Source organism: Cottoperca gobio, chromosome 16, assembly GCF_900634415.1.
Source record: "Cottoperca gobio chromosome 16, fCotGob3.1, whole genome shotgun sequence".
NCBI classification, from domain to species: Eukaryota; Metazoa; Chordata; class Actinopteri; order Perciformes; family Bovichtidae; genus Cottoperca; species Cottoperca gobio.
The window spans coordinates 8,961,535-8,988,292 of NC_041370.1; the positions used below are offsets into that span (position 1 = coordinate 8,961,535).

At 40.3% G+C, this 26,758-nt stretch overlaps 1 protein-coding gene across 1 annotated transcript in view; it reads right to left on the reverse strand.

Moving 5' to 3' along the window:
* Positions 1-741: 741 nt before the first annotated feature.
* Positions 742-26,758, reverse strand: part of crppa (CDP-L-ribitol pyrophosphorylase A) — a 42,572-nt gene continuing 16,555 nt past the window's right edge. The window contains exons 7-10 of the mRNA XM_029451135.1: positions 23,503-23,580; positions 23,208-23,300; positions 18,995-19,126; positions 742-2,384 (exon numbers count right to left, since the gene is read on the reverse strand). Coding sequence (XP_029306995.1) covers positions 2,280-2,384; positions 18,995-19,126; positions 23,208-23,300; positions 23,503-23,580 — 408 coding nt within the window. The 3' untranslated portion in view covers positions 742-2,279. The remainder of the gene's footprint in view (positions 2,385-18,994; positions 19,127-23,207; positions 23,301-23,502; positions 23,581-26,758) is intronic.

Below are 26,758 nucleotides of genomic sequence, written 5' to 3' on the forward strand. Positions count from 1 at the left end.
GCTCCTTCATATTCCCAGACATTTAGGTTCACCAGAGATGGAACTTTTAAAAAAGTGCAGTTGTGTTGCAATTTCCTTTCTAGAAACTTTCCAATTGTCCTCCTTTACATGACAAGAGGAAATATATTGCACTTTTTAACTCAGCTACATCTCTCTGCCAGCTGTAATCACTAGTTATTCTGCTTTTAATTAAACTTTCAACATTAAACAAATACCGCTGTTATCGGTGCATTTAGGGCCTGATCTAAATTAAATGTCAACAAAAAAAGAAACCAAGGAGATTTCTATAAGTAGATATACAAGTGTATATTTGAGGTGTTTTACATATCAGGTCACATGAATGGCTGGCGCACTATGACAGCATAACAATCTGGCCGAGAGTGACTGAAAGCTGCCCTCATTATATATGTAATGACACTGATTGGGGAAATGAGGGTCAGCTGTGCAGACAGGTGAGAGGACAGGACGTCGTTAGTGTTATTGTTAACACCTGTGCTTCTCCGTCCATGACAAGTCAAAAGTGTCTTTTTTTAAGAAGCTGTAACAAAGAAATGCTTGTTATTGTACTTGATTAATATCTTAAACTAGCTAAACAATTAAAACATGTTATAAATAATACAAAAGGAAACCACTTAATCAATAAAGTTAAGACATTTATCAGCTCGTCTTGGTCCTATTTTTATGTTTCTGGAAACAGCAAAATAATTTCTGAGTTCAAAGACAGAAAAGCTCCACGGTAGGTATTTTGTAATATTTTAATATTTTTCCTGAAATTAGCACTCGTAGGGAAGAATATGAAGAAAGAAACATCTTTATTATGCCATACTTGCCATACATTTTTAATGGAGTACAAAAATATAAGCACCCTCTTATTACATATTATGTTTTCAGTCATTAGCAGCTTTATCCAGTGGTACAAGCCGTAGTTACTATGATACAGATGATTAACCCCAAATTCTCCTCAATCACTCACTTAACTTGTAGAGAACAGGTCGCATTACATCTTAATTTGTCCTCTTTCTTGAGCAAGCACTGTCTGTGAATAACACTTTTTTTTTAATGATAGTCTCATTGTTTATAGTCATTTTTAAGACCCAATGTGATTGTATGTGTTGTCTATTAATACTACTACTGGGAGACTCCCAGTAAAACCAAAACCAAATAAATGTAGCGGCTTTGAAATGTATTAAAAATGTGTTGACTATTTTTCAGTTTAAATATCTCACACAAGTCTCTATCAGTTTTTGTACAGAAGAAATGTGGACAGAAGATTTAACTTTCTCTTTCATTTGTCAATTGTGCTCCGCAAATAAGACAGGTTTTTAGAATAGATTGATTGATTATAGTAAAGACTAGATTAATCTTTCTCTGCCACAACCAATTCTTACCAGAAAGCTTGTGTTACAATGTAGTAACAACGGGGCATTGAGTTTAAAAGATGTGGGCGTTTACAATAGACTGCATAAGAAGATGGACGACATGATAGCTCCCCAAAAACGAAGCCAAAACATCTCAGTCGCCTCCTGGTGGCTGGCTGCAGTATAGGTCAGTAAGGTCACCCTCTATGTTAGCAGATGGGACATGTGCCAAACTAAAAAAAAATCATAGTACACGTCAAATAAGTCTTTCCTAAAAATGGTTTTATCCTGCTGGTGTATGTTCAAGTGTTCATTTTTCTAATAAGTTTGGTTTTAATACATTTTTGATGCTATAAAAAAGGGGGTGTGACATCATGATTGACAGCTTGACAATTGCTCTGAGCGAAGTAGTCGCGGAGGCTCGGGCATTGAACATGGAGCAGGAACGTGGAGAGGAGATGTAGGAGATTTAACTTTCCAAAACCGTGATTGTCTGTTTCACACATAAAGATCCATATACAGATCTTTATGTAAAGTGGTTCATCCAGTTACTGACCAGTTCTAGTTCAGCAACATTTCCACTGTCAGTAAAATAAGCCAGTGCAGTCGGACCGTCGTGTGTGTTCATGTAAGTGTCAGCAGACACCGACGCTTCTGAAACACGAGTGTAATAGAACATGCCCACTATAATCCTAAATGTATTCGAGATATGGTTAGTTTTTGTGTCTTTCTAGCCTAAACAGCTACCGTGGTGTTAATGCACCAGCTATGTGCATCACGCTTAACAAATGTCAGTACTTAATCGTGGCACTATCCCTTTAACCTTGCTGTAAAAAAAAAAAGGAGGGTGGAAAGAAGCGTCTCATCCCTGCAGTGCTCGTGAATCATGCTGAGGGATGTTTCTTTTGGTGCTACTTCCCTTCATGCCTGCAGAAGCTGCCCCACCAGGGCGTGGCTCCTCTCCCTGATCAGGGCTGACGTGATATCAGCGACCCTCAACACTGACCTCTCCCAACGCTCCGTGTCCTGAGAGAGAGAGAGAGAAAGAGGAGGAGGAGGAGGAGGAGAAGGAGGAGAGACAGGGAGGGCCGTTGTTAAATGACATAAAATTACAGACAGACCGATTACACCGATTACATGAGCTCAGCAGTAGAAGATCCTGCAATAGAAAATGAAGACATCCCCGAGCAGATTCACATTTGGCCATGTTTATCTTTTCTCCCACTAGTCACGACTCCGTCTGAGTCATCCGAATGTTTGAATGCCAGCAACATGCAGTTAGGTTTAGCAGCCAGTTCAAACTAGCTGGGAGTTAAATGCTGTTCCATTTGTAGTAATGGCAAAAGTAAGGAATATGCCTTTTAGGAAAGAGTTACAACATCGACGGTTTGTGGTGTTGGAAGAAGTACTCAGATCTTTTACTCAAGTGAAAGTAGCAATACCACAGTTACCATAACTCACGTAAAAGTCCTGCATTCAAATGCTTATTTGAGTATAAGAACAAAAGTATAAAACATAAAAACACACTTTTTAAGTACTAAAAGTAAAAGTACTCATTATGCAGAATGGCCCATTTTCCAAATCGTATATATTATATTACTGGATTATATGTAGTGCTGCATTAACGTGTTCATCACTGTGTCCGTCCCCATCTACTCACAAAGCTGGCAACCACCTCGACCTCACCAGAAACGGCTCTACCTCTAACCTCTTTGTAACCCTGCATCACATCTCTGACCACTTTTTCATATCCTACTCTCCCCCGCTCCCAATCTGACAAACGTTACTCCCCTAATACTGTATCTGTACGCCGTAACCTTCGTTCCCTCTCTCCCTCCTCTTTTGCCTCAACTGCCCTCTCAGCCATCCCTTCATCTGACTCTTTCTCACTCAACTCCTGCCACAGACACTCTCCTCTCTACTCTGTCCTCCTCTCCGGCGCTCTCTCAGTTTGTGGCAGGCTCGCCGGTCCCCTCCATCTCCCTGGTTGGATGACTCAGTGCGTGCTGACAGAACCATCTTACGGCCAGCTGAAAGAAAATAGTCAATTGCCTGTCAATCTCTTCTCTCCTCTTTCTCTTCCACCATTTCTGAAGCAAAAAGCACTTCCCGTCTACTAAGCTACTTTGTCAACTACAGTACGTAAAAAAATATATAATATAATCTCTGCTCATCTGTCTGATATCTCTCAGTGGATGTCCGCACACCACTTAAAACTGACCAAATCCATCCAAGACCTTACATCGGCATCTCGGTTGTTTCCCCGATTTGGACTGAAAGGAGTCTGACACTAGACGACCAACTGTCCTTCAATGCCAGCATCGCTCCTACAGATACACTCTGTACAACATCTGGAGGATACGTCCCCTACTGACCCGGAAGGCGACACAGGTTCTTGATATCAAGTCAGCAAAAAGTCTTATAATAATGTCAGAGAAATATCTTGGATTCTGATGTTCCCACAAGGATTTGAGAAAAGTCCTGTGGAGTCAGCTGTGAAGTCAAATAAACAAAGCACAAACATTTCATTTGATTGTAAGAATCACTAAATCGGGTGGAGGATTTTCCGTGACTCCCATACAAATGAACAGACGGAAGCAATTCTCCAAAAGAAGGGGGAGGGGGAAACGCCACAGAATGAAATGTATTCTTTCCCAATTTTGTGTTAATGTTAAGTCTTCTGAAGCTTGTGAACCAATACGGTCTACTTTGAGATTTATGGCGCACGATAGTGGACAGATCTATGCTGAACTACATGAGGAGAACATGCATTCTCTCAGTCCGTTTCTTTTATGGCCAAACTCCATTGTTGTGGTTGTTTTGCTTTTGTGATTCCTCTTTTCTGTATCTCTTTCTTCTTCTTTTTTCTCTGCTAACCGCCTGCACGATGCCCTTTTAATGATTTTCACTCCCCTGACTGTACAGCGTCTCCTTACTTTGATTTAGTTTATTGATGAGGCCTAAGAATGACCCGTTTTCCATCTTTCAAAGGCACGGCAGTTCAAGGAGCTTTACTTGTTTTAGTTGTTCCTCAAGTAGATTTATGCTTCATGCTCTACCTGGACTTCTTCATAAATCGATTGTTGACTTTAATAAGACTTTTGACAAAGCTTTTGATGTGGCAGCATGAATGAGGGAGAATTCTTTCTTCTTGAAACTTTTAAAGATATAGTATACACAACTGAGAACACAACAAAGAATGTAGAACCACAGAGAAAAGAAAAAAGAATCACCTGGGATTGATTTTGGTTTCTGCAACAAGCAAATCATTTCACTTACATCAGTTCTGCATAAAACAGAACGCTTTCATGTTAAGTTAAAGGATATTTTTTTACATGGTTCTTGCACAGCACATAATGCAGTTCGCATTAATAATGGTGTCAGATTTAACATTGAAATTACATTTTTGAATCTGCATATACAATTATGTAAGATCGGTCGGTCAAATTTGATGCAGGAAGACTGACTTTGATTAGATTTTTGAGTTTTTCAGCGGATAATAATAATAATAATAATAATTTTACCCTTTTTGTTCCTCTTAGTTTGACACGTGTTTGACTGCTTGTGTATCCGGCCCCGTCAGACTTCTCTTAGCGATGTTCTCAGATCTCAGCAACAGACTTCACAGCCGTCACTTTGACACCTTTATAGCGAGAAAAGCGTAAGTGGAACTAATGACATTAACGATGGCTCTGTTCCATTTGAGTATTTCAGTAAGGCATGACAGTGAGCCAGGATGCACAAAACCAGGGGCCTGGAACTGCAACACTGAATTGGAATGAAACCTTTATGACTTTTCCTGCTATGAGATGTTAAAATGTCTGCTGTGAAAAGGGCCTTTCACTTTGGAGAGTATGTCATCAAACCCTAAAAAAAATTAATGGCAAAATCTGATTCAACATGTAAAAAAAATCGTACTTATCAATGATTAAAACAGGATTTGATCTGACTTGTTTTATTTCATTAATAAATGTAACACTTTCTCTTCTGGGTCCATAACCATTTTCATCAGCCAGCTCTCAAAAGGCAGGTTAACTTAGAGGGAAATAAAATTATTTAAGAGGGCTTAAGAGGGCTTTTCACAAAGCTTTTAATTTCCTATATTCCACAAAGAGGAACATAAAAATAAATGAAAAATAAATCCCACTAAAATGCTTAATTGACTATGATTTGTGATCTGGAACATCTAATTTAACATATGTTCAGATCTGGCTTCTTAATGAAATTTGCATTGCAACTATGTGTCAGCAGTTTAACACATTTGGAGCCGAGCGTAAGATCAACGGGAGAAAAATAAGCTTTTTCTCACTCTGTCTTTTCGCCATCTTAAATCCCAACTTCACCAGCCAGCTCCTCACAGCACAGCAGTATGTGCAGGAACTGGACGGGAATGTGACGAGGTGTGAGAGCGATGAGCGTGGAATCGGGCCTGACCATAGTTAATGAAAGCGAGAGACCCAGGATCCAGAACTCTCAGAGCACTCCTCCCTAATCAGAACCAGCGGAGGGGGGAGTCAGATGACATGGATTTTCCACACCAAACCGACTGAAGGGAGAACTGGAGTACAGATCAGCAACTCCAGACTCCTCATTGATTAAAGCAACACAGAGGAATGAAAAAAGAAATGATGGAATCCAAATATGATAGCGTTGAATGAGCTCCAGAGGCATTCTGTATCATATCAATCTTTTTTTAATATGCTTTTAAATCTACAATTGGCAAAATCTTTGAAGAATCAAAGGGTGGAGAACAGTGGGGCTTTCCTGTTTTTCTTTACGATGTACGCAAGTCATTGTTCTGTGGTTTAATCACAAGTGCGAGGCATTGAGGAGATCGGCCAGTACATCTGTAAGCAGTCAACAGAAAGCAGCTGATAGCACAACGTTATCCACATAACCTCAGGAACATGTATAGGTTCATCAGTGATCAGCCAGGAGCTCCTAGAAATCAAAGCGTCCTAGTAAAATCTAATTACATCTCTTCATTGTTTACACCATAAGCATTCAGATCAAAGCATTCCTCCGATTGTTATCTAAAAGCAATTACATCTTTGCACGGAAAGTATTTGAGATGTTACATGTGTTCAGAGGAACACAAGGCCACGAGTATGATAAATGTGATGAGCATGATCATTGGCCGATTACCACCCAAGTGCATTGACGAGGACGATGGGAAAGTCACGAGAACTCCTGGTGTCTCTGGCATATCAAAGACAGCTACAGCCATCATACCAGAGGTAATGACTCTATTATAGAGGTCTGTTTTCTCATAGGCAGAACAAAAAGACACTTAAGTTTGCACACGAGAAAATAAGGAAAAGCAAGTGGAGATCACCAAGGAGGATCAAAGTTTTAAGCTCTAGCGCTGAATTATTTCCACTCTAGATATACGGCCTTTGAAATATGAATTATGCTTCATAAAACAGCATTATTAAATCAAGTAGTTGCCAGCACAGTGGAACACAAATACGACCTGAGCGCTTCATTGACTTGTGTCAGAGCTTTAAGTAGTAACTGCCACTCAGGCTTCAAATGTGGTTGAAAAAAGAGCACAACAAAAGGGTAGAATTACTTAAAAGCAACTAATTCTGAGGCTTCAGAGACATTTGCATATCTAACTGCTTTCAGGCTGAAATCTATATGACTTCAGTGTGAGTAGCATGTGAACTGATTGGTTGTCGCTCAGGAAGGAGTTCACTCCAGTAAGTCTCGACAGACAAGAGCTGGTACCTCTCCTGACCCGGGCTTTGCTGCCGTTGGCGGGGGTGGCGCCCTGTTTAGCTCGTGTCTCCTCTTTCCACTGAGGATCATCCAGGAGGAATAAAGCTGCTCGCTAATGAGCAGATCGCTGGCTGTTATGGGTACGCAAACATCCAAGAGAGCGAATACATGTGCTGGGACACATAAGAGAGCATGCACGCATACGAAAGACAGACTGGGTAGACACGTCATCGTTTGTTCATACTCGTACATGTGCACCCTGTAATGCGATCCTGGAGGGGTTTGCATGTCTCCAGATCTCTTTTTTCATCATCATCAGAGCCTATGTCCTCCAGCGTTTCCACTGTCTCAGTCTCTTCCAGCAGAATATGGAAATTGAGAAACCAGTTAGCGAGAGCTCGAGGCTGAATATTTCTCACTGTATCAGCGCTGAAACAAACAGAGCTGGAGTTGGGTGTTTGGACAGACATGAGATAAAACCTTAAGCAAAGGCGTAACTGAGCTTTTTAGATGAAAACCACAAGCAAATGAGTCTGATTGAGCTATTTAAACTATAAAAGGTATTCCTTACCTGTTTACACTGTGGAATTAATCTTCATATGTTCCAAAGACAGAAAGTTCCCCATGTGCCAAAGTCTAAGTGCAGTCGCTGGAGAGTATTTTATTTTATTCTGTTCTAAAAGTGCCTGCTTTTACGAGATTCACTTGACTATTATTATACATAAACCTTACTTTCCACTTCATACTGATTAACTGCCACAAATCCTCACTTACAGGAACTACCAGCCAAAAGTATCATCATTTGTTCACATTAGTGGAAGGACTATCACCGGTAATGTTTGCTATGTTAAATGGGAAAGCGACACTTTTACATACACTTTTTTTTTCCACTGACAGCGGAGCCTCTGCTACATCGATTACAGACACGTCCAAATCCCTTGGTGGCCGAGATGACATTTATATAGTTTCTCATGACGGATTTCACATTTAAAAATAGAGACTGTTAGCAAACAAGATATGAACTGGTACCAAGGGGAAAATACCTTTGGATACGAGTCATAGTTGGAGAGACGTCTGGGGACTTTAGGGTTACTTCATGCACCAAGAAGCTACATTATAGTCCAAGAGACAAGTCATATTATAAAATTAGGTGAAAGTATTGCTTTAATACATAAACAAAGCAATACATAATCATTTGACTAGGCAGTAACTAAAAGCAAAATGCTCTCAATCACTCCCATGTGTATGAATGCACAATCACATGCAACAGCCTTGTTATTCCAAACTGCGACCACAAGTTTACTGAATGGAACTTCAATCATTAGCTTCTATTTTTTGCTTACTGTTTAAAGGGGGATTTTGACAAGCCGTGAGGCGACAGTTCTTTGAAATTCAGAGCAAAGGGGGAACAGGGAAGAACGGGGGCGCAGCGGACCACACAATAAGAAATTCTCAAACTCTCTCTACTCTTAAATGCCACAGATGCAATCAACCTTTCCATCTGAGAGGAGCGCGCAGCAGCACTTCTGCCACACAAGAAGCGCCTGCTTTGAAGCTTAAAGGTTTCAGGCAATTAGGACCTTTAACTGTGACAATTTGTAAGCCTCTGTCATTCCTGCGAGATCCCCAGCCCTAAGGACTGCTGCTGCTGCTGCTGCTGCTGCTGCTGCTGCTGCTAAGGGCTTCCACTTCTGTTCCCTTCATGAAATGCCAAGAACGTTGGGTCCTAATTGAAAAACAGCTTATGAAAAATCTTGGCGCAGAGTCAAGAAAACTGGAAGGCGTTGTTCGAGTCACACCAGCTACCATAACCAAGGTGGCCAAGATCATTTTAAAGTTTTTATGTCCTCTTTCGCCGTCACTGTATTTCTGCCTGTGACATGAGGGTGCTGCAGTCCTGATGGTTGTAGCATCCACTTGAGGGCAGTATCATTACTAGCAATAAGGTCAGTCAGCATTCTCCATTCTGGGAGTCTTAAAAGCTAAACCCACCTTACTTGAAGTTCACGGAGCATTACTATGACTTCTGCCCTTTTGATAGATTAAGTAATTACTAGGAAAACTCTCCCTAAATGACCTGTGTGTAGAATCCCAGTGATACAATACTGCTAAAAACACCCATTGCTTTGGTCTGAGAGAGGATAGTGTTTCAGGGCTTCTGACAGCTCGACCCTGAGTGGGTATTGTGGTCCTGCTGCCCTCGCTCCCCTCTGTGTATCATTGACAACAGGCATGGCTTTGGGCTAAACTGCGAGGAGAAAAGAGGGTAATAGGTCCAATTACTGGCCAGTCCAAAAGTCTGATTAGAGCCCCAAATATTACACCACTAAGGTGCTGCAGAGACTCATATAATGAGTCCACAGGAGAAAAATACATCATTACAAGTAAAAGTCCTGCATTTAAATCTTTAACTTCTTAACATCTAATGTCGCCTTTTTATTTCCCCTTAAGCAGCTCTAAGATCTAAGATTGGTTATTTTTCCTCTGTCTGACAGTATCATATTGTTCATATGCCTGCTTGTTTGAGCTTTTCATTGAAGATATACGAGGGAAGCATTCAAACCCAAGACTCCATGTTTTTATGGCCGGAAATATTTCAGATGTCTCATGTATCACACATTTTCCTCAAAGTTCAGTCTGACATGTTTGGTATCTTTAGAAACGTTGGAACGTTCTCGACTGGGGGTTTGGATAATATTTAGCTGGACCGACTGAGGCCAGTCAAGGTCAATGTGATAAAAAGAGAAGTATACAAGGAACGAATTGTGAAGAAGAGTATTGCAGCTTTCATGCTAGGTGTAAACTTTTATTGCTTTCTCGGGTTGGGGGTGATTTTTAAAGAAGAAATATAGCAAGAAAGAAGGGAAGAAAAGAAGGAATACCTCAAAATTGCACTTCAGTGCTGCACATTTAAAGTATTAAAGTATTCATTGTGAAGAAGTGTTAAAGTTTAGTTTTCCTGCTCTGTGAAAATCTTTATTTATTTATAGTTTGGAGACTTGCAGACTAATGTTATACAATGAAGAATATTGTAAAAGGGTTCTAATCAATTGGTAAAAGTAGCAATGCAGCAAGGCACAATACATTGAAAAGTCCTAAGTTCTGTACTTATTAAAAGGTTAGCTAAAGTTGAGTTGTGCTGCTTGCTGAAAACCTTTATTTCCAGTCCTGGAGATTTGCATGTTTTCAGATCAGTTGAAAAGGAAAAGATGACTTAACTACAGTATTTCTGCAAGTTTACTTTCCACGTATGATAAAGCTGACTGGAGAACAGTATAAGACAAAGTGACAGGATCAATCAAAGAAGACCAATAACTCCTCTGGCTCCTGAGATACATAGAAGTCCACAGAGAGGAGAGAAAACCTCCACACACACTTAGATCCAGTCAGTTTTAATATTTACTGCTTTGAAACTAAACAACCTTCAGAGTATACATCATGCATGCACCGAAAGTTCAGCCATAAATATGCAATTAGCTTGGATCCCAGCTGAAAGACTGAGAGCTGACGTTGACAAAGATGACAGCGACGTGAACATTATTTTGTACGTTTGAGAATGAGTTTTATGGAATTTTACAGAGGTATTTAGTGTCATTGCCTGAATGTCTGTACTTTAGATACCCGTGTGGTTCCCACTCTGCCTCACTTCATCTGAAAGGGATCATAATGTAGGAAAATTAATACGTCTGTATCCCACCCTACTTTTGTGAGTTATCACAGACTTTCCATAGAAAAAGAAAACTTTTGTATTGATAACTTCTTTTCAGACCCAGTTGAGAGAACAATTGCTGCCACACAACCCTTTCACGGTACACTGGTAAAGTTCTTTCAACATGGGTTTCCAAAATATCCTGTCTAGGGGCGACCATTGGGCAAACAGCAATTTGTTAGTCACGTCTAATGTAAGACTTCTCTTTCCGCTCTTCAGAAAAGGCAAACTCTGCTAAGAATGGGACAACGAGGGGGTCTGTATTTCCACTGCATCCCCTCAGTGAGAACGTTTTCAAAAAAACTCTGGTGAGAGACAACTTTGTTTGAATTCAACTCACCGAAAGACATACCTCAAAACAGTGAGCAGAACAATGGCTCTTTAGTTGAGGAGGTATGAAAGCATGAAGGCATGGTTGGGATTTATGAACTGGGACATACCAAATCCCACATGTGGTGAGAAAGAGCCCCAAAAGCACACACACCCTCCACAGATGCCTCATTTACTTATCACACTGTATCACTTACACCAAACCAAGGGAAGCCAAACAGAGTCTATATCCCAGGCCATCTGAGGTCAGGTGCAGGTGCAGGAGTATTTCACAGAACAAGACATTTATTACAAGCTGGGTTTTCAGCAGTGCACATCCTGGCCAAGGCATAGTGCCTTCACTTCCATCCTTAATACAAGCACGAGATTGTAATCGCAGTAGGCCGAAAGCCAAACATACAAACATAGGTGCAACACTGCGTTTTTGTACTCCTGTCAAAATATCGGTGTACCGCAGACTAAACATCAGGGGGATAAAGTCGACCGTGTGGCTTGACAGATGTAGTGTGAGAACAAAAAGGGACCGCTACGAGAAACTGTGAAGGAAAATCATTTTCACATGAGACTTCATGACTGTGCGATTCATTTGAAGACATTAAATACAAGACCAGATTTAAGTACTTGAATCCTACCTTGAAATCTGGTTATTTATAACTTTATGAACTTCCAGTTGGGTTTCCATCAGAGCAGGAAATTAGATTTTAGCATTGAGGCCCGAATCCCAAAACTCACCAGCTGTTTTTTTCCCAGCCAACTGACCTCCAGACAACTTGGTTGGTCATTACCTCCACTAAAGTTGTGCTTTATGCTTAAAGTTTTCCACAATTTCCAAAAGTTAGGCCATGAGCCAACAAACAAAGCTTGATTTAAGGTTGTGCGTTAAGGGGCTTAAACGTATCTACAGCGGCTGTATGCGTAGGCTCTGAGGCTATACTGTGTGCCACACTGTAGCTGAGGATTCCCTTCTCCTTTACTGTGTGTAGCCCATCGTTGCTCTACATCACAAAGTAAAGTGAAACAGTTACTGTGGGGAACTCAATTGAAGCAGGATACGGCTCAATCACGTACATCCGTCTGGGGTTGCGGGGGTTGTGTACATGGTGAAAATCCGCCACTAAACTTTAATTCAAAACCTGTGCCACAGGTATCAACAGTGGTTTAACCCCTTGCATCAAGCATAAAATCCAGCTAAATGATTACGGTTTGGATCCAATAGTGGATCCATGTGGCCGCTTCGTGTTTTGGTTTGTAACCTTTAAACCATGCACATTTTAGGGTTATGGGACATGCCCTCTGAGTAACTGGAGAAGCAGATACATTTACCAGCCTTAACTCAAGTTTTACCAGCATTTTGGGGCATCTGGTGGTATTTTCCCTGGTCTTAATACACTGTGTGCCATTCCGCAGCTATTTTCCACCCCACCCAACCAGCAAAGCACGTGTACCGAGAGGTCCTCGCAAATAAAAGCACAAGCAGAGCAGGAAGGTGAGCACGGTAAAAACAATCTTTGATGAGGCCTGTTAAATGAAAGCATAATACCTACAGAGCCGTGCTCACCCACGATATAAGTAAACTCAAACCAGGACTCCTGTGGGTGGTCAGAAACAACTCAAAACCAAGTGGCAAAAACAAACATACGCGCATGTTTTTCCCTTACTAAGATTGATTGAATGTTTACAAACTAATTGTAAAGAGCTGGTTTGCATTAATCCTCCATAAGAACATACCATCTATTTGTAACACAAATTCTCTCTTGGAATGTAATTGTCTGTAAGAGCCGGAGTCGAGTCACATCAGGCCAAACAGCGCGCACACTGGTCGTTGTAATCTAAGAAATCAAAGCTGAGTAAACACCGCTTTGGTATGTCTAATTCCTTGAGCCAAACTCCGGCGGTCAAGTTTCACACATACCGACACACATCTGGAGCACTCTCAGCGTGGAAGATCAAGCTTGATATCATGCACATGTTCCGGCAGTGCGAGTCTCTCCCAAGGCTCTGACCCTAACACTCTACAAATACATCACTAAGGAGGGGAGCGATCCCCGGGCTTCTGTCTGTATGGAGATGTCAGGATTCCACTGAGGGAGCCAAGTGCTCTCATACACATTTCCAGGGGGATCTTAGATAAAGTTTAAAGACATAATTGTCAGAACAAAGATAAGTACTTAGGCAAACAGCAGAGGGATGTTGGACGCTACGTGCAGTGGATCAAACGAGAAGTCTCGCCAAATCTGTCAGGCCTCTCAGAGATGTTGTTGCGGTAACCAAAAACACCTTCACGAAATGCCACGTCATTTCTTATCTGTGATGCTTTCTGCAATGTTTTGATTAACTTATCAAACATTCGTTCTGTTAAGCTGTCAGACTAGACTAGCCAAAGAGGCTAATGCATGAGAGTTTATTAATCACATCAGTCTCGTAATAAAGATAACTTCTCACTAGACACTGGAATGATGGTAGTCCCTCAGAGCACATTAAAGGTTTAAATGCTCTTTCATCACAGAAAATACAACACCAGTCACTTATTCATCTCAGGACAATTGTTGGATTTACCCAGAGAAAGGTTGGGAGTGTGCTGAGACAGCAGAGATGGCAGTCATCCCTGATCTCCCTTGACCCCGCAAGGCTGCAAATACATGGGTGTCACAGCAAGAGCCTCAGTTGCTTGTGTAGGGTTTCACCTGTCTGCCCAGTTGGACCTGAACAGGATAAGCTGCGTACGTCGCCTGACAGATGTAGTGTGAGAAGAAAGTGTGGATAAAGACCTCTGGGGAAATCATTTTCCCTTGGCGCTTCATTTAGAAAATTCTCCAGGAGTGTGTAATTCACTTTAAGGGAATCAACTAAAGGACCAGATTTCAGTTATGGAACTTTGCAGTGAAACCTAATTGTTTATGACTTTATAAACTTTGGCTCACTTTAACATTCTTTTTAGCCATGCGAGCTCTAGGAATGGAAATGTCAGTTGGTCCTCCACTTTGGTTCAAACTCAAATATCTCAATAACTTTTCCATGGATGGCTATGAAATGTTGTATATACATCCATGGTCCCCAAAGGATGAATTATACTGACTTCCACAGACTGCATCTGGCACCACCAGCAGGTCAAAGCTTTCCCTTATACATTGAAATATGTCCAAAAGGTTTTGGATTCATGGATGATGACTTTTTCTTTGGCACCACCATGACATTAACATTTGTGACTGAGTAATATGTCTTGAAAATTATTGTTTGGATTTGCATGACATGGTGCAAAGATGCATGCAATAACATTGGTGACCCTTACCTTTCTCCTTCCAGAAGCTAGTAACTCTTCAGTCTGATAATTATCAAACAAATTTAAATCAGAGGTTGCTCAATGTCTTGGCTTGTGACGCCTTAAAATTAAATCAGTGAGAAAAGAATTAGATACATTTATCAGCCACAGCTTTTTGCAAAACATTCTTGCCCACTTATTTATTCAGCAGAAGACAACTGTTGGATTTAGCCTGAGAAAAGTCTGGAGTGTGCTGAAACCACAGAGACGACAGTCTTCCCTGATCTCCCTTGACCCCGGTGAGGGTATAACTCCAAGTGTGTCACAGCAAGAGCTTCACTGGCTCGTGTTCGGTTTCACCTGTCTTCCTTTCAGACCTAGATCTGAACAGGTGGAGGAGAATAGACCTATAGAGTCCTCTCCTTTTCTTCCTCCTTCCCCTCCCTCCTCTCCTTTCTCTACCTCTCTTTTCTTCCCGGCCGGCTAATCTCTTCTCAGGTTTAGGATTCCCGGACCGGGCTCTTTGAGGAGGAGGAAATATGGGGTTGGGTAAACATCAGGGCTCTCACTGCAGGGATTACAACACCCATATATCACCTTGACAACTCCCTTTTCAGCGGATGACAAGTCGCCAGGACCCTGTGCGAGGAGGGATCCAATGACACTTCCTATCGCCACTGCAGACACTGATAGCGTATACCGTCACCGTTTTCACAACATCGTGTCAGTTTATGAGGATCCGGTGTCTGCATATCCTCAGCCAACATCTTTAGGTTTGATGTTTTCACACATTATCGCACCTGATGTTTGGCTTGTGGGCATCTTCAGAGAGGTAACAACACAAACGGAAAAAGGCTCTAGAGAAGTACTTTGATCAAATGTCCTTTCAGAGAGACTGCTGTGCATTGTCCGTGACTCCATTTCACTCTCTCCTCTCGACGGAGCGAAGTGGCATGCATGGCGACATGCTGCTGGATGCATTGTGCCTCGGCGGTACAGCGTTACTCTGAATCACGAGAAACCACAGTCAGGCCTCGTTTGAGGGAATCCACTTTTCATCCAAAAAGACATCACTAAAAAGGTCAATGAGGTGGATCGTTTTCCCAACCTCTCTGGTACGGACACAACAATTCCATGTGCTCATGCACTTTAACTGTCAGAGGTTAAAATTCAATTAGCCAAATGTCCGTACTTTTCCAACGAGGTGGGCGCGTCAAGTAATTCCTCAGAGTGATAAATAATGAGAGGCAAGGGACACTTAAATATTCATAACGGTTGTTCTTGGTGTGTGCAGTTGACAACAACCAAGCATGTCAAAGCAGAGAGTGAAATCATTTAGGGAGGAACAAAAGGGACTCAGAGTTTATGATGGATTATCTTTAACAAGGTTTTGTATAAAAATTTGGAGAACACACAACGTAATGATGTCATACCTTGTTTTACCGTCGATGGCAAATTGAAGGCATTAGAACATTTCAAAACTTTGGTCTATAACTAAACTTTCATGTTTTTTTTAAGAACCGCAAACATCCCCGGTCTAGTTGCATAAAATAAATCATATTTAGACTCTTGCCTGAACAAATGCACAAAGAGACAGAGGACAGAATTGCTCAAGGACATTTGCTAAATGTGTATTCATGTTCATATTCATTCAATGTTTACTGGATTCAAATGATCTGGAATGACATTCAGCTCCAGTTATAATATTCAAGTACTGTGTACTGGCAGCATGTGTCTGGGTAATGACTCTTGGCTTTCATAAGACAACAACAAAACTTTTCTCGTAATATTTCGGTGTTTCTACAATGGCTGCCATTTAACTACTAACTTTTTTATTTTTTCATTCCTCAGTATTTGAAGTAAGAATGAAGTATTATGAAGTATTACTATTGCAAGTAGTGATTATATCATGCCAGACACTGTGATGACTCGTGTGTCGGGATCCCTATGAATTATATAAATCACTCAAGATTATTACTGATGTCTTTTTGTCAACACACCTTGCACACAATTTTCACTCCCCTGCACAGTTAATGTCAGATCAGAACACCCGAACACTAAACGTTCCCTCTAAGAGCCACTTTCTAGTGCCTTTGTTCATCATCTGTGATGGGGAATCGTCAGATTTCCACACAGTCAGAAAAAGTAAAAGTGTGAGTCCCGGTCATAGTTCAGTTATGAAACCCCAGCGCACCACAGAGCGTCTCTCCCAACAGACTGCTGACAGCGCTGTCAGCCGAAGCATCAATCACACTGAACATTGGAGGTTATACCAGCTCCTGGTTCAAAAGTAGTTTAGCCAACTTCACTGACAGTCGTGCTGCTCTGCCTAACGCTGCGCTCCTGTTTCCATCGACTTTCTCTATTTCCATCACAGTTCATTTTGTGGTGAGGTCATATTCAGACGCAGTTTGTAAAGTTCACAGCCTGCCTTGTCGTTGCTTCTGCATTGCTCTGTGGACAATGACACAAGTTTAAAAATAGTTCAACTGACAAAATGCGAGTCTTCTCGACTGATGACATTTTGAAGGGCAGCACTAGATTGGTCGATGTTTGATAACATTGTGTCGATGTGGAGCATTGAGCCGCTTTGTACAGTGCTCTCTGGAGAGACTCACAGATTAAGTTTGGGCTTTTTATTTAATTTAATTTCATTCTGTGGTGCTGAAGCTGAAGCACAAAGCCACAGACACAAATAAAGGGAGGGAAAATAATTACACTACAATCTTGCATTTAGACGGATAAACACTTATTTTGAACTATATTGGAGTTAACTTCTTATTAATATGAATTGAGTGAATGTTTATGATACAAAGTGAACTCTCAAATGTAACAGGAAGAACACATGTTGGAAACAGCAGCAAAACTAAATGTCTTCAGTATTCGTCCTTACAAAGATATTTTAGGACTTCTTAAACAGTAAAACTTGACCTCTCTTTGCACGGAACACAAAATGTAATCCAGGTTGTTTTGTCGTGGGGCCAAAACAACATGTCGGCCCTCACAGTGACCATTCTGAAAATAACAATCTCACTGGATGTTGAAAATGTTGAATTTTATGACAAAGATGCCCGAGTTGTGTCTGGCACTCAGTTATATCGTCGCTTATATAATCACAGTGCCATCTCAGATGTTTATGTTTTCATAGGGCTGTTCTTCGTGTTTAAATTAAAATTGTATTTTTAAGCAATCCTCACAGATTTGATGCATCTTTCAACAATCAAACTGATTGCCTGAAAATGTTCACTGTGTGTGCATTATTGCCTTCCGTCTGATTTTTTTGTATTTAAGCCAAAGAAATAAAACAAACTGAGAATTTATGAGCAATATTTATATAAACTGTACGGCTGACAGGGGAAGTGTTGGCAGGCATCTCTCCAGTATGAATAAGGCCATCTGGGAAGAATTATCCTCATTATAATAAAAAAAAAAAGCTAACAGTGATTTATACAAGGCTGTATTCTTCTGTTCCACTATCTCATAACGATAAGCATTTTATCATGGTGAAACATGCTTTATCTCCGTTCACTCCCTTCCCCTTTTCTCTGTCGAAGCAGGATGACTAATTAACAGCGTTAGTTCCATAATTCAGGGGGAAAACCATGATGTCCAACATCCGATAGCAGAATCAAACTCATATGTGGCCCAGCAGCGTATCTCATGCCTCTCTCAAGAATACAAAAGCATCTCGTTTTAATTAGGCGACACTGTGATTTCAAGGCCCGACGACGCACGATGCCGAATCAGTGAACACAGAAGATCGGGCCTCATCCTTCAGCTCCTCGTTCTCTTTAGTTAGAGTTCTCTTTAGAGTTCATAAAACCGACCTTCTCAGACATCCACACACAGACTTTTCGCAATTGATTTGTGAAGTAATGCGCCTGCCAAGAAACCTCATTTATCTCACTGCTGTCAGTAATGAACATTAATCAGGATGGATGTCATATTTAAGGCCAACAACGCCATGAATATTCAGCATTTGTCTTCAGTTTGCCCTGCACATCTGGCCCAAATGTTGTGATTTGACTTGACGGCTTTGGTAGCATGAATCCTGACATTTCTCACTGTGCTGGATGAATAACTCCTCTTTATATAATCCTATAATTACTGAGCAGTAAGTTATGGATTTCAGGTCAACCGCATCCACCCTGATGACTCCAGTGCACACTTGGCAGGCTTCGCAGCGGATTCCCATGACACACATCTTAACTGTGGAGGGTTGACCTACACGTGCGGTGGTAGAGCTGCTTTACACCTAAAGCACCTCTGCATCCTTCTCATCCCTCTGGCGTTCGGTTGAAAAACACTACACAACACATATAGTGCATATAGCGGAAGGTGAAAAGTTGATATCCTGCCTTCTTAATCACAATAGCGGGCACGCATTTGTTCCTGCTCCCACGTAAAAAAAAAGAAAGACACACCCTCGCACAGATGTGATTAATGACAGACAAACTCGCCTGAAGCATAGAAGCATGACAAGACATCGGAACAAGACACTTAAAAAGGCCAATTCTGTTTTGTTTGGTGTCTCTTAAATATACTTTCACAGCACAAGAACTCTGGGCTCACTTTAGGAAGAAATGAGAGAAAGAAGGGGAAAGACTAAGAGCTTACCTTTGATGGATGAAGCTGGATGCCATACAGGAGAATATTTCGGAGTTTAGCTGCTGAGGCCAGGTCCATGATCGCTGCTGGCTCTACCATTCTCCCGCCGACGGACGGCTCATCTGAACCGCTCAAATGCACCTATCAAAACAAAAGCCCCCGCGCCAGATCAGAAAACGCTTGCTAATAGAGAGGATCTCTTACTAAAAACAGCAATTATGCCCCTTTTTTGGGAGCAATTACAGCTCATTGTTCAAGCAGTCGTTTAAACATGTTGTAACTCAATTGGCCTGTTTTTTATTTAAGGTTGTGTTCAGAGAAGATCTGCTGTGGTGACAGTAAACAGAGGTTATTTGATGCACAGTCCTGTCTGAGGATATAATGATTGTCTAATTAAGTTGTAAATCTTCAGTGTCTCTGGTTTTTGTTTTGTCCAATTGGGGCAGCGTAATCCAGACACATTGGCTCACATTGTTGTTTCATCCCTAATCCAAATTTTAGCCGATTTCCATAACCGCCCCGATGACAGAAACTTAAATCAAGATTTATTCACTGCAATTATTCAGTCATTTATCCTAAAAAACTGCGGAATTTAAACGTTGTGATAGTTACGAGAATCGTTTGAATTGAGTCAAGACATCTGCTTTAAATTAGCAATTATTACACTTATACTTGAACATCAATCAGGTGTCCGCTGTCATCTGGTGACGTTCAATTTGAAGAGTGATTATTCAGCAGGCCAGTAGCTCGCATGAGTCGACGGAAACACTCACAGCGATATTTATGCCGACAATATGAATAACTAAGTTCCAAAACAGAAACTGACACATATATGCAAGCACTACGACAGGAATTAAATACTCAAAAAGGTGTCTTTAGTTGTGGTAACCTTCTTAAAGCCAAAAAATAAAATAAAGATGGATGTTCTACTTACAGAAATATCTTTGAGTTCTCCCGACATGTGATTTTAATCCAACTACTAAGAAATAAGCGTCTACTACATAATACAAAAGACTCCTGGAACAGACATCATAGATTTAAGATAACTACATGAGCCAAAAGGTGCTAATATCAACAACATGGGGCTCAGAGCCAAAGCACCTCATACTCACAGACAGTGACCTCTATCAACCAGTCTGCTTCTCTGCCCTCGAGGCTACCACCTACAATTTAAACTCAATTATCCCTCCACTGATCACTTCCATGTGATCAAAGCTGTGGTAAATAACAGAGTGTGTGTGTGCAACCCAACAACAGCCCTCCTGCAAAAGAAAAGGTAAGAAAAACACTTTGGTGCTGAGCCAAGCTTCATCACTTATAACCTGCTTCACGTTTCTCGCAGTCACAACTTCCCAGCCAGTTCACACACATTCTAACGTGACCATGAAATCTGGTTATACAGGGACAGCAAAGTCAACTGTGTGTGATCTGTTACAGTAATGGATTGTTCTCCTTTAAATGCCCTTTGCCTTCAACTTTAAAGACAAGGTAGCTTTTAATAAAGTCTGATTGGTGGATCACATATTCCACAAATTATTTCAGCTGTTTGTTTTAACTTAAATTACTGTTAAAGGAATTAATAGAGTAGAATAGAACAGGACAATATAGAAAAGAGTCAATTAGAAAACAGTGGAAGAGAATAAAGCGTAAAGAAATAAAGTGTAACAGAGTAAAGTACAATACAGCAGAGTAACATAACAGATTGGAGTTGAATATAATATAAGAGAATGAAATCGAACAACATTGTATAGAATAGAAACGTGTTGACAGTGGGAGTTGTGGGAACCCTGACGTGCTTTTGTAGGAAGTCGATCGCACTTAAACCCAGATTCAGTCTGTGTGTTCACACGTGTGAATCTGTGTGTGTGTGTGTGTTCTAAACTTAAGTTATAACTTGGTACAGCAAATAAGAGCGTGGGTCTCAGTGAAGTAATGCTGCGTGACATTTGCAGTGATTGAGATTTGCTTTGGGGTAGAAATCTGCCCTCTGTAGGTTTATTTTTGTCTTATTACCCGCCGTAGTTTTGACGCTTGCTCTGTGTGTTAGTCGAAGAGGTTTCATTTTGCAAATTAAAAAGGAGGATAAACAGGCCTTTTAAATGATTGTTGGTTCAGATTTGATCAGTTTGTTTTAGGTGTTTCTCTCTGTGAGCTCTCAGGTCAGGTGAGCTCTCTGTTAGTGGGCGAACGGTAAGCAAGGCTGAGCTGCAGCGCTCTCCTGGGAGGTGTACGGTTTCCAAACAGCTACAGAGCTCATCAGGGGACCCGAGGTGGACTACAGGTGACATTTTTACAAGCGGAAAAAAAGGCAGGGTTTGGTTCGCCGTGTAGTACGTGTACCTCGAAGAAACTGAATCCGTCCTGCGCCAGATGTCTGTATTCACAAATATGAAAAGAAAAGTTCATTCATAGTGTGGGAAACGACACCGATACATGTTTAGCTCTGCCTCTTACAGAAAACACAGACCCACCGTAGCTCTTTAGACACAAGTTCTGATTAAAAACCTGTTGAAGACTGTTCCACCGCTGCAAAACTTTATAACAGTTTATTCTTATAGGGTTTTTTTATTATAATAATTCATAAATTGCAGGATAAAAACAAGATAAAACCTGTAATAAGTGCATTTTGCTCAAATAGAAACATAGCTGATATTTCTCAGCTGTTTAGTAAAGATTTGTGACCCTGTCTAACATGGAACAAAATAAATGTAAACATTCTAATATTTACATTTGAAAAGAATATAAACTATAATTATACAATATTATATTTACTTTGATTTAGACCTTCAAATGAATATATCAATGTGAATTTTACCTGATCAGAGCAATTAAACATGGTTTATAAAGTGAGTACAAGTGACCGAGTTGTTGATTCTGTTGTACAAGAACTTTGCAGTAGTTAAAGTTGTAGTCACTAAATTATTGATGAAATGATTAACAAATGCAAAACCCAAACAAATCACATTCCTCAAAAAGTCATCAGTGTCTTTTTGCAGTTGGATTAAAAATGTAAATGCTCGGAGAGAGGGTCCTAGAAGTAGAGTGTGTGTTTGAGTTTGTTTCTGTAGGAAGGTATATTTCTTCTTCTTGTCTATTCATCACAGCAGTATCTTTTATTTCCAAAGAAACTGTAAAAATCACTTCCTGTGCATCCTGGTAAAAAACCAACAGCATCCAGGATGATTGTGAAGGCTGAATGTGATGTGTTGTATAATTCACTGCCTATTGTTCATCTATATTCCTTTTCAAGTGAAGAACAAAAGAGTAATAAGTAAGATTTACACAGATGCTTTTATTCTGTGTCGATCCTGCATTAGTAAAACCTGCTGTGTGATGACTTGCAGCTTGATTGAAAGGCCAGTGCACCAATCAAGGCGGTGGTTTAATGGAGAAGTGTTTGTATGAGAGTTGATAAAAACACACATCAAAGAATCACAGAGTGGATTTCTAGGTTCTGTAAGCTTCATTACTGAGCTTTATTTCGGCTCAAAAGTTGAGTTCAACTTTTGTCAGTCAGTCCAATCACTTTGGTCCAGACTGAAATATCTCAACAACAGATGGATGAATTGTCATGAAATACATGATGCATTCTACTGATGCCTTGACCTTTCCTCTAGAACAGGGGTGTCAAACTCATTTTAGTTCAGGGGCCACATACAGCACAATTTGATCTCAAGTGGGCCGGACCAGTAAGATCACAGCATAATAACCTATAATTAACAACAACTCCAAATGTTTCCCTTCGTTTCAGTGCAGAAAAGTACATACTTAAAATGTTCAAATGTAATGAACTATCTTTTTACAACCTGAATTTTCTTAAGAAAAGAAGGTGCAATTCCAACAATATTATGCCTCAGTTTATCATTTACACATGTGCGTTACAATTTACAGATCACAGTGTGTCTACAAAGGCACAAAAAATTTTGTCACAGGTATCTGGAACAGTATTTTACTTTATGATCAAAACAACTAATCTTTACACTTTGCAAAGTCATCCCGCGGGCCGGATTGGACACTCTGGCGGGCCGGTTTTGGCCCCCGGGCCGCATGTTTGACACCCATGCTCTAGAGCCACCATAAAGTGCACTTTTGTGGTTTTGAGAGAAACCAACAACATTTGGATTGATTGCCATGAAATTTGGTACAAATGTTCATGTCTGAGCCTCACAGAGCTGCCAAAGGCTGTGTAACTCTTGGATGCAGTATCCGTGTGTGAACTCACCCAAATGACCACCAGCGGGTGGAGGAGAGCCTGATTCGCTGCCTCCAAATCCGTCAGTATCGCCTCCACTTCAGACAGGCAAGAACGATTGACCTGGAGACCAAGGAAATCATAAACTAGATAAGAACTTTTGGAGCAAAGATAAAAACATTTCTAAATGATGACCAGTGAGATAAAAAAGCATGCCAGAAGCTTTTAGAAAATCCAGACCGTTCTTTGGCAAGAACAGATCATGAATATTTACACGGACATGTTTTAATTTTAGTGAAAAGTTGTGCTTGAAATGGGAACTTACAGAAACCTGGATGAAGTTCCGCTCCTTTAACAGATACCTGCTGTTTTCTCCTGTTAGATCTGGGATGACATCCAGCTCCTGTAAGAGGGAGATACCCTGATGTTAAATATTCTGTTCATATTCTGCTTGTTACAGGTTCTGCTTGATAACACTTAAAGCAAGAGCTGCAGTACTGGTGTCCTAATGCATCTGATTTGGAGTGACTGATTGACTACAGTGCTCAAAAGGTCAAGAGGCTTCTGGTTTTTGTTTCAGCCACTTCTTTAATCATTTAGTGTAAGAGTACACCCACCTGTTTCCCTGCCATGACTGATTTTATGATTATGAAAAAAATCTAAAATACACTCAGGGAGTATGAAACTGAGTGGCGTATTTCCATCAACTGTAATCAGAAGCTTATTAGAACAAATGGAAGAGATAAAAAAAAACAGTTTCTGGGCACCTTTATACTTCTGAACTGGCAGGAAAATTCTGTCATACGCAAAAGCCGGGGACAACGATCAGACACAAGTCAAGTTAAATTTCATTACGCTGCAAATTGAGTCAAAGGCCAACGTACGGCCAAGTATCGTAAAAGCTTTTTTGCACAAAGAACCATGACATTAAGGTCCTGATCTTTCCAGTCAGCTTCGGCCTTGGCATACGAGTGACATGAGGCTACCGGATAGCACGCCATGTCCATCATATCCGTTTCACATTCATCTTTGTTGATGTGCCTCTAATTACAGCCTGGTACTACAATTTCACACACATGCAGGAAATAAACACAGAAATAAACATCCAGAGTCTGAGTTTGGCATGGAGATGCAGTTGTTCTACCCATTAAAATAACAGAAAGTCATTGGAAATGTAAAATGGTTATGGGAAACATATGTCTGAGGGTTAATTGGTCCTGAAAGATAACTGCCCATGGCTTCAGGAGGAAAATCATTTCAGCCCGAAATGTAGATTTTCAAGGTTTACATTTTTTTTTGACATGATATAAACCAGGTTGGGCATGAAATCCCAGAGTAGGAATGATTATTTAAATTTAGGCATGGCCTGAAGAGCCAAGAAGCCGCGGCGGCTTAATGACCAAACCACTCTGAGGACACAAGAAAAACAAAAAGCTCAGCAAAGCAGTGAGCTACCCGCAGAAATGAGTATTAAACGAGTTGAGGAAGGGACAGAATTTTTATTTTATTTTAGTGTTGAATTTTAAACAATGCCGTGTTAAAACCCTAAAAAATCCCATTAAAAAAATACTTAAAGTTGTTATATTTGGGTATTTTGGCTACTTATGGGCAGTGGAATTAAGCTGTCTGCCAGTTTGGGCTGAGCAGGTAAACATACAGATTAGTGCAGCTTTAAAGGACGACTGTGTAACTCTTAAAAGAAGAGTGCACATTTATTCTCTACTAAATAAAAACTTTGGTATGACTACTAGCTGATGGTGGCAAATGTTAGCTAGTGTTAGCTAGCATTAGATAGATATTGCTGTGTAACTGACATTATTGAATCAGTTTTCTAACTTTATGAATCTTCTCTACTTCTGCTACTGTTACACTACGTCTTAACCCATCATCCCCTTTGTGTCACTTGTGCTCACATAGCTGGTATGAAAAATAAGTTTTAAAAACCATGCCCGTAGCTCTGTGAGGCTTTACTTGGGCTCAATGGGGATGTAAACTAAATGCTAACGTCAGACTAGCATGCTAACATGTTCTAATTAGCACTAAACACAAAGTACAGTTGAGCCTAATGGGATATCATTATTTTTTCCAGGTATTTCATAGTAAATGAAATGATTGGAGAAATTAAAATATTGAAAAAGATGGTGGCACTAGATGACAAGTTAAGGGATTGCCATCCTTAGAGCCACGCTGCTAGCATGGCTAAACATTTAGGATGATGCAGATAGGAGAGATAAGGATCAACACAAATCACGGGTCAGATTCAAACTTATGTGGAAATTATTGTGTCTGATATATTTACTTTATTTAATGTCTAAGCCTTTGATCGCACCAAGATAGGAAACTAACGGTTACTGCTGATAGAAAACAAAGGGATGTGTATTTACCACATTTAAAAAGGTCATGTCTTTACTAAAGTAAACGTACACGTACAGTAAATTACTAGCAAATCTCTGAACCCATTACTTATAACTAGCATTGGCTGACAGACAAAAAAGCTCTTTCCCTGGCGTGATGTCGGCTCAACAATACTCCTTGCTTTCTGTCTAAATGACAGATCCTCTTATATGTTGAAGCTACTCATTAAAAAAACCCTCACTGAGTTGATACATGAGTCTCAGGATTATCTTTGAGCTGAGCTAGATATAAGAATATTATCATGCATCAAGATAAAAGGGTTTGTGATAAGGGAGGAGGTGATTTGACCTATTTTTCTTTCCTCTTTGATGTATTTAGGTGCCCATAAAACATGTCATTGTTTGGGTTTAGCCTTTGAGCTAAATTCACTAAAGCCAAATGTTGATGGCTCATAATTATGCATCAAAAAGAGATAAGTAGGATAGTGACAGACTGCAAAAACTAGTTCAACATGGAAGAACTCGCACATAAGAAATTGAGGTTTTCCATTCTATTCAGATATTTAGTATTTTGCACAACAAAACATACATTTTTGATATCGCCTTTCTACGTTTCCTTTTTCGGGGCTTAAGATACACTGAGACAATTTGCAGGCCAGGAGTTCTTGATATTGTAACTGAAACTACAGATGGGTTATTGATCTGACAATATAACAAACTAGAGAAGATTCATGCCATTTAATACTTTCACAAAAAACATCTTGATCACAATAACCATTTGTAGCGATCAGCAGCACTTCAAGAGCAGAGATTACAAAAATGTGTTTGAGATAGTGAATTGATACACCGGACACAAAGACATTTGATTTATATCATCGCAAAGGATGATGATATATTGTATGATAAATCTGTTTTTTGTTAAAACTGCTTATCTGACAGGCCAAAAGAAAATGTCTTTCATGTTTTACAATGAAATAGGTTTAAAAAGGCAAAAAGATCATATGTGGTTTTTATTCTTAAGCCATGTGAGTGCTGCACTTAAAATATAAAATATTTTTCATGACAAAATCTCATACTGTATCAGCACTCAGTCTGTTTTAGAGACAGAAACGTTACATTACGACCACCAAGGTGCCCTTGAGCAACACACTTAACTGTGCCAGAGAAGATGCTCAGTGGGCAGCTTTCAGGTGAGAATGTGTGTAAAGGTATAAAACAAAAAACTCA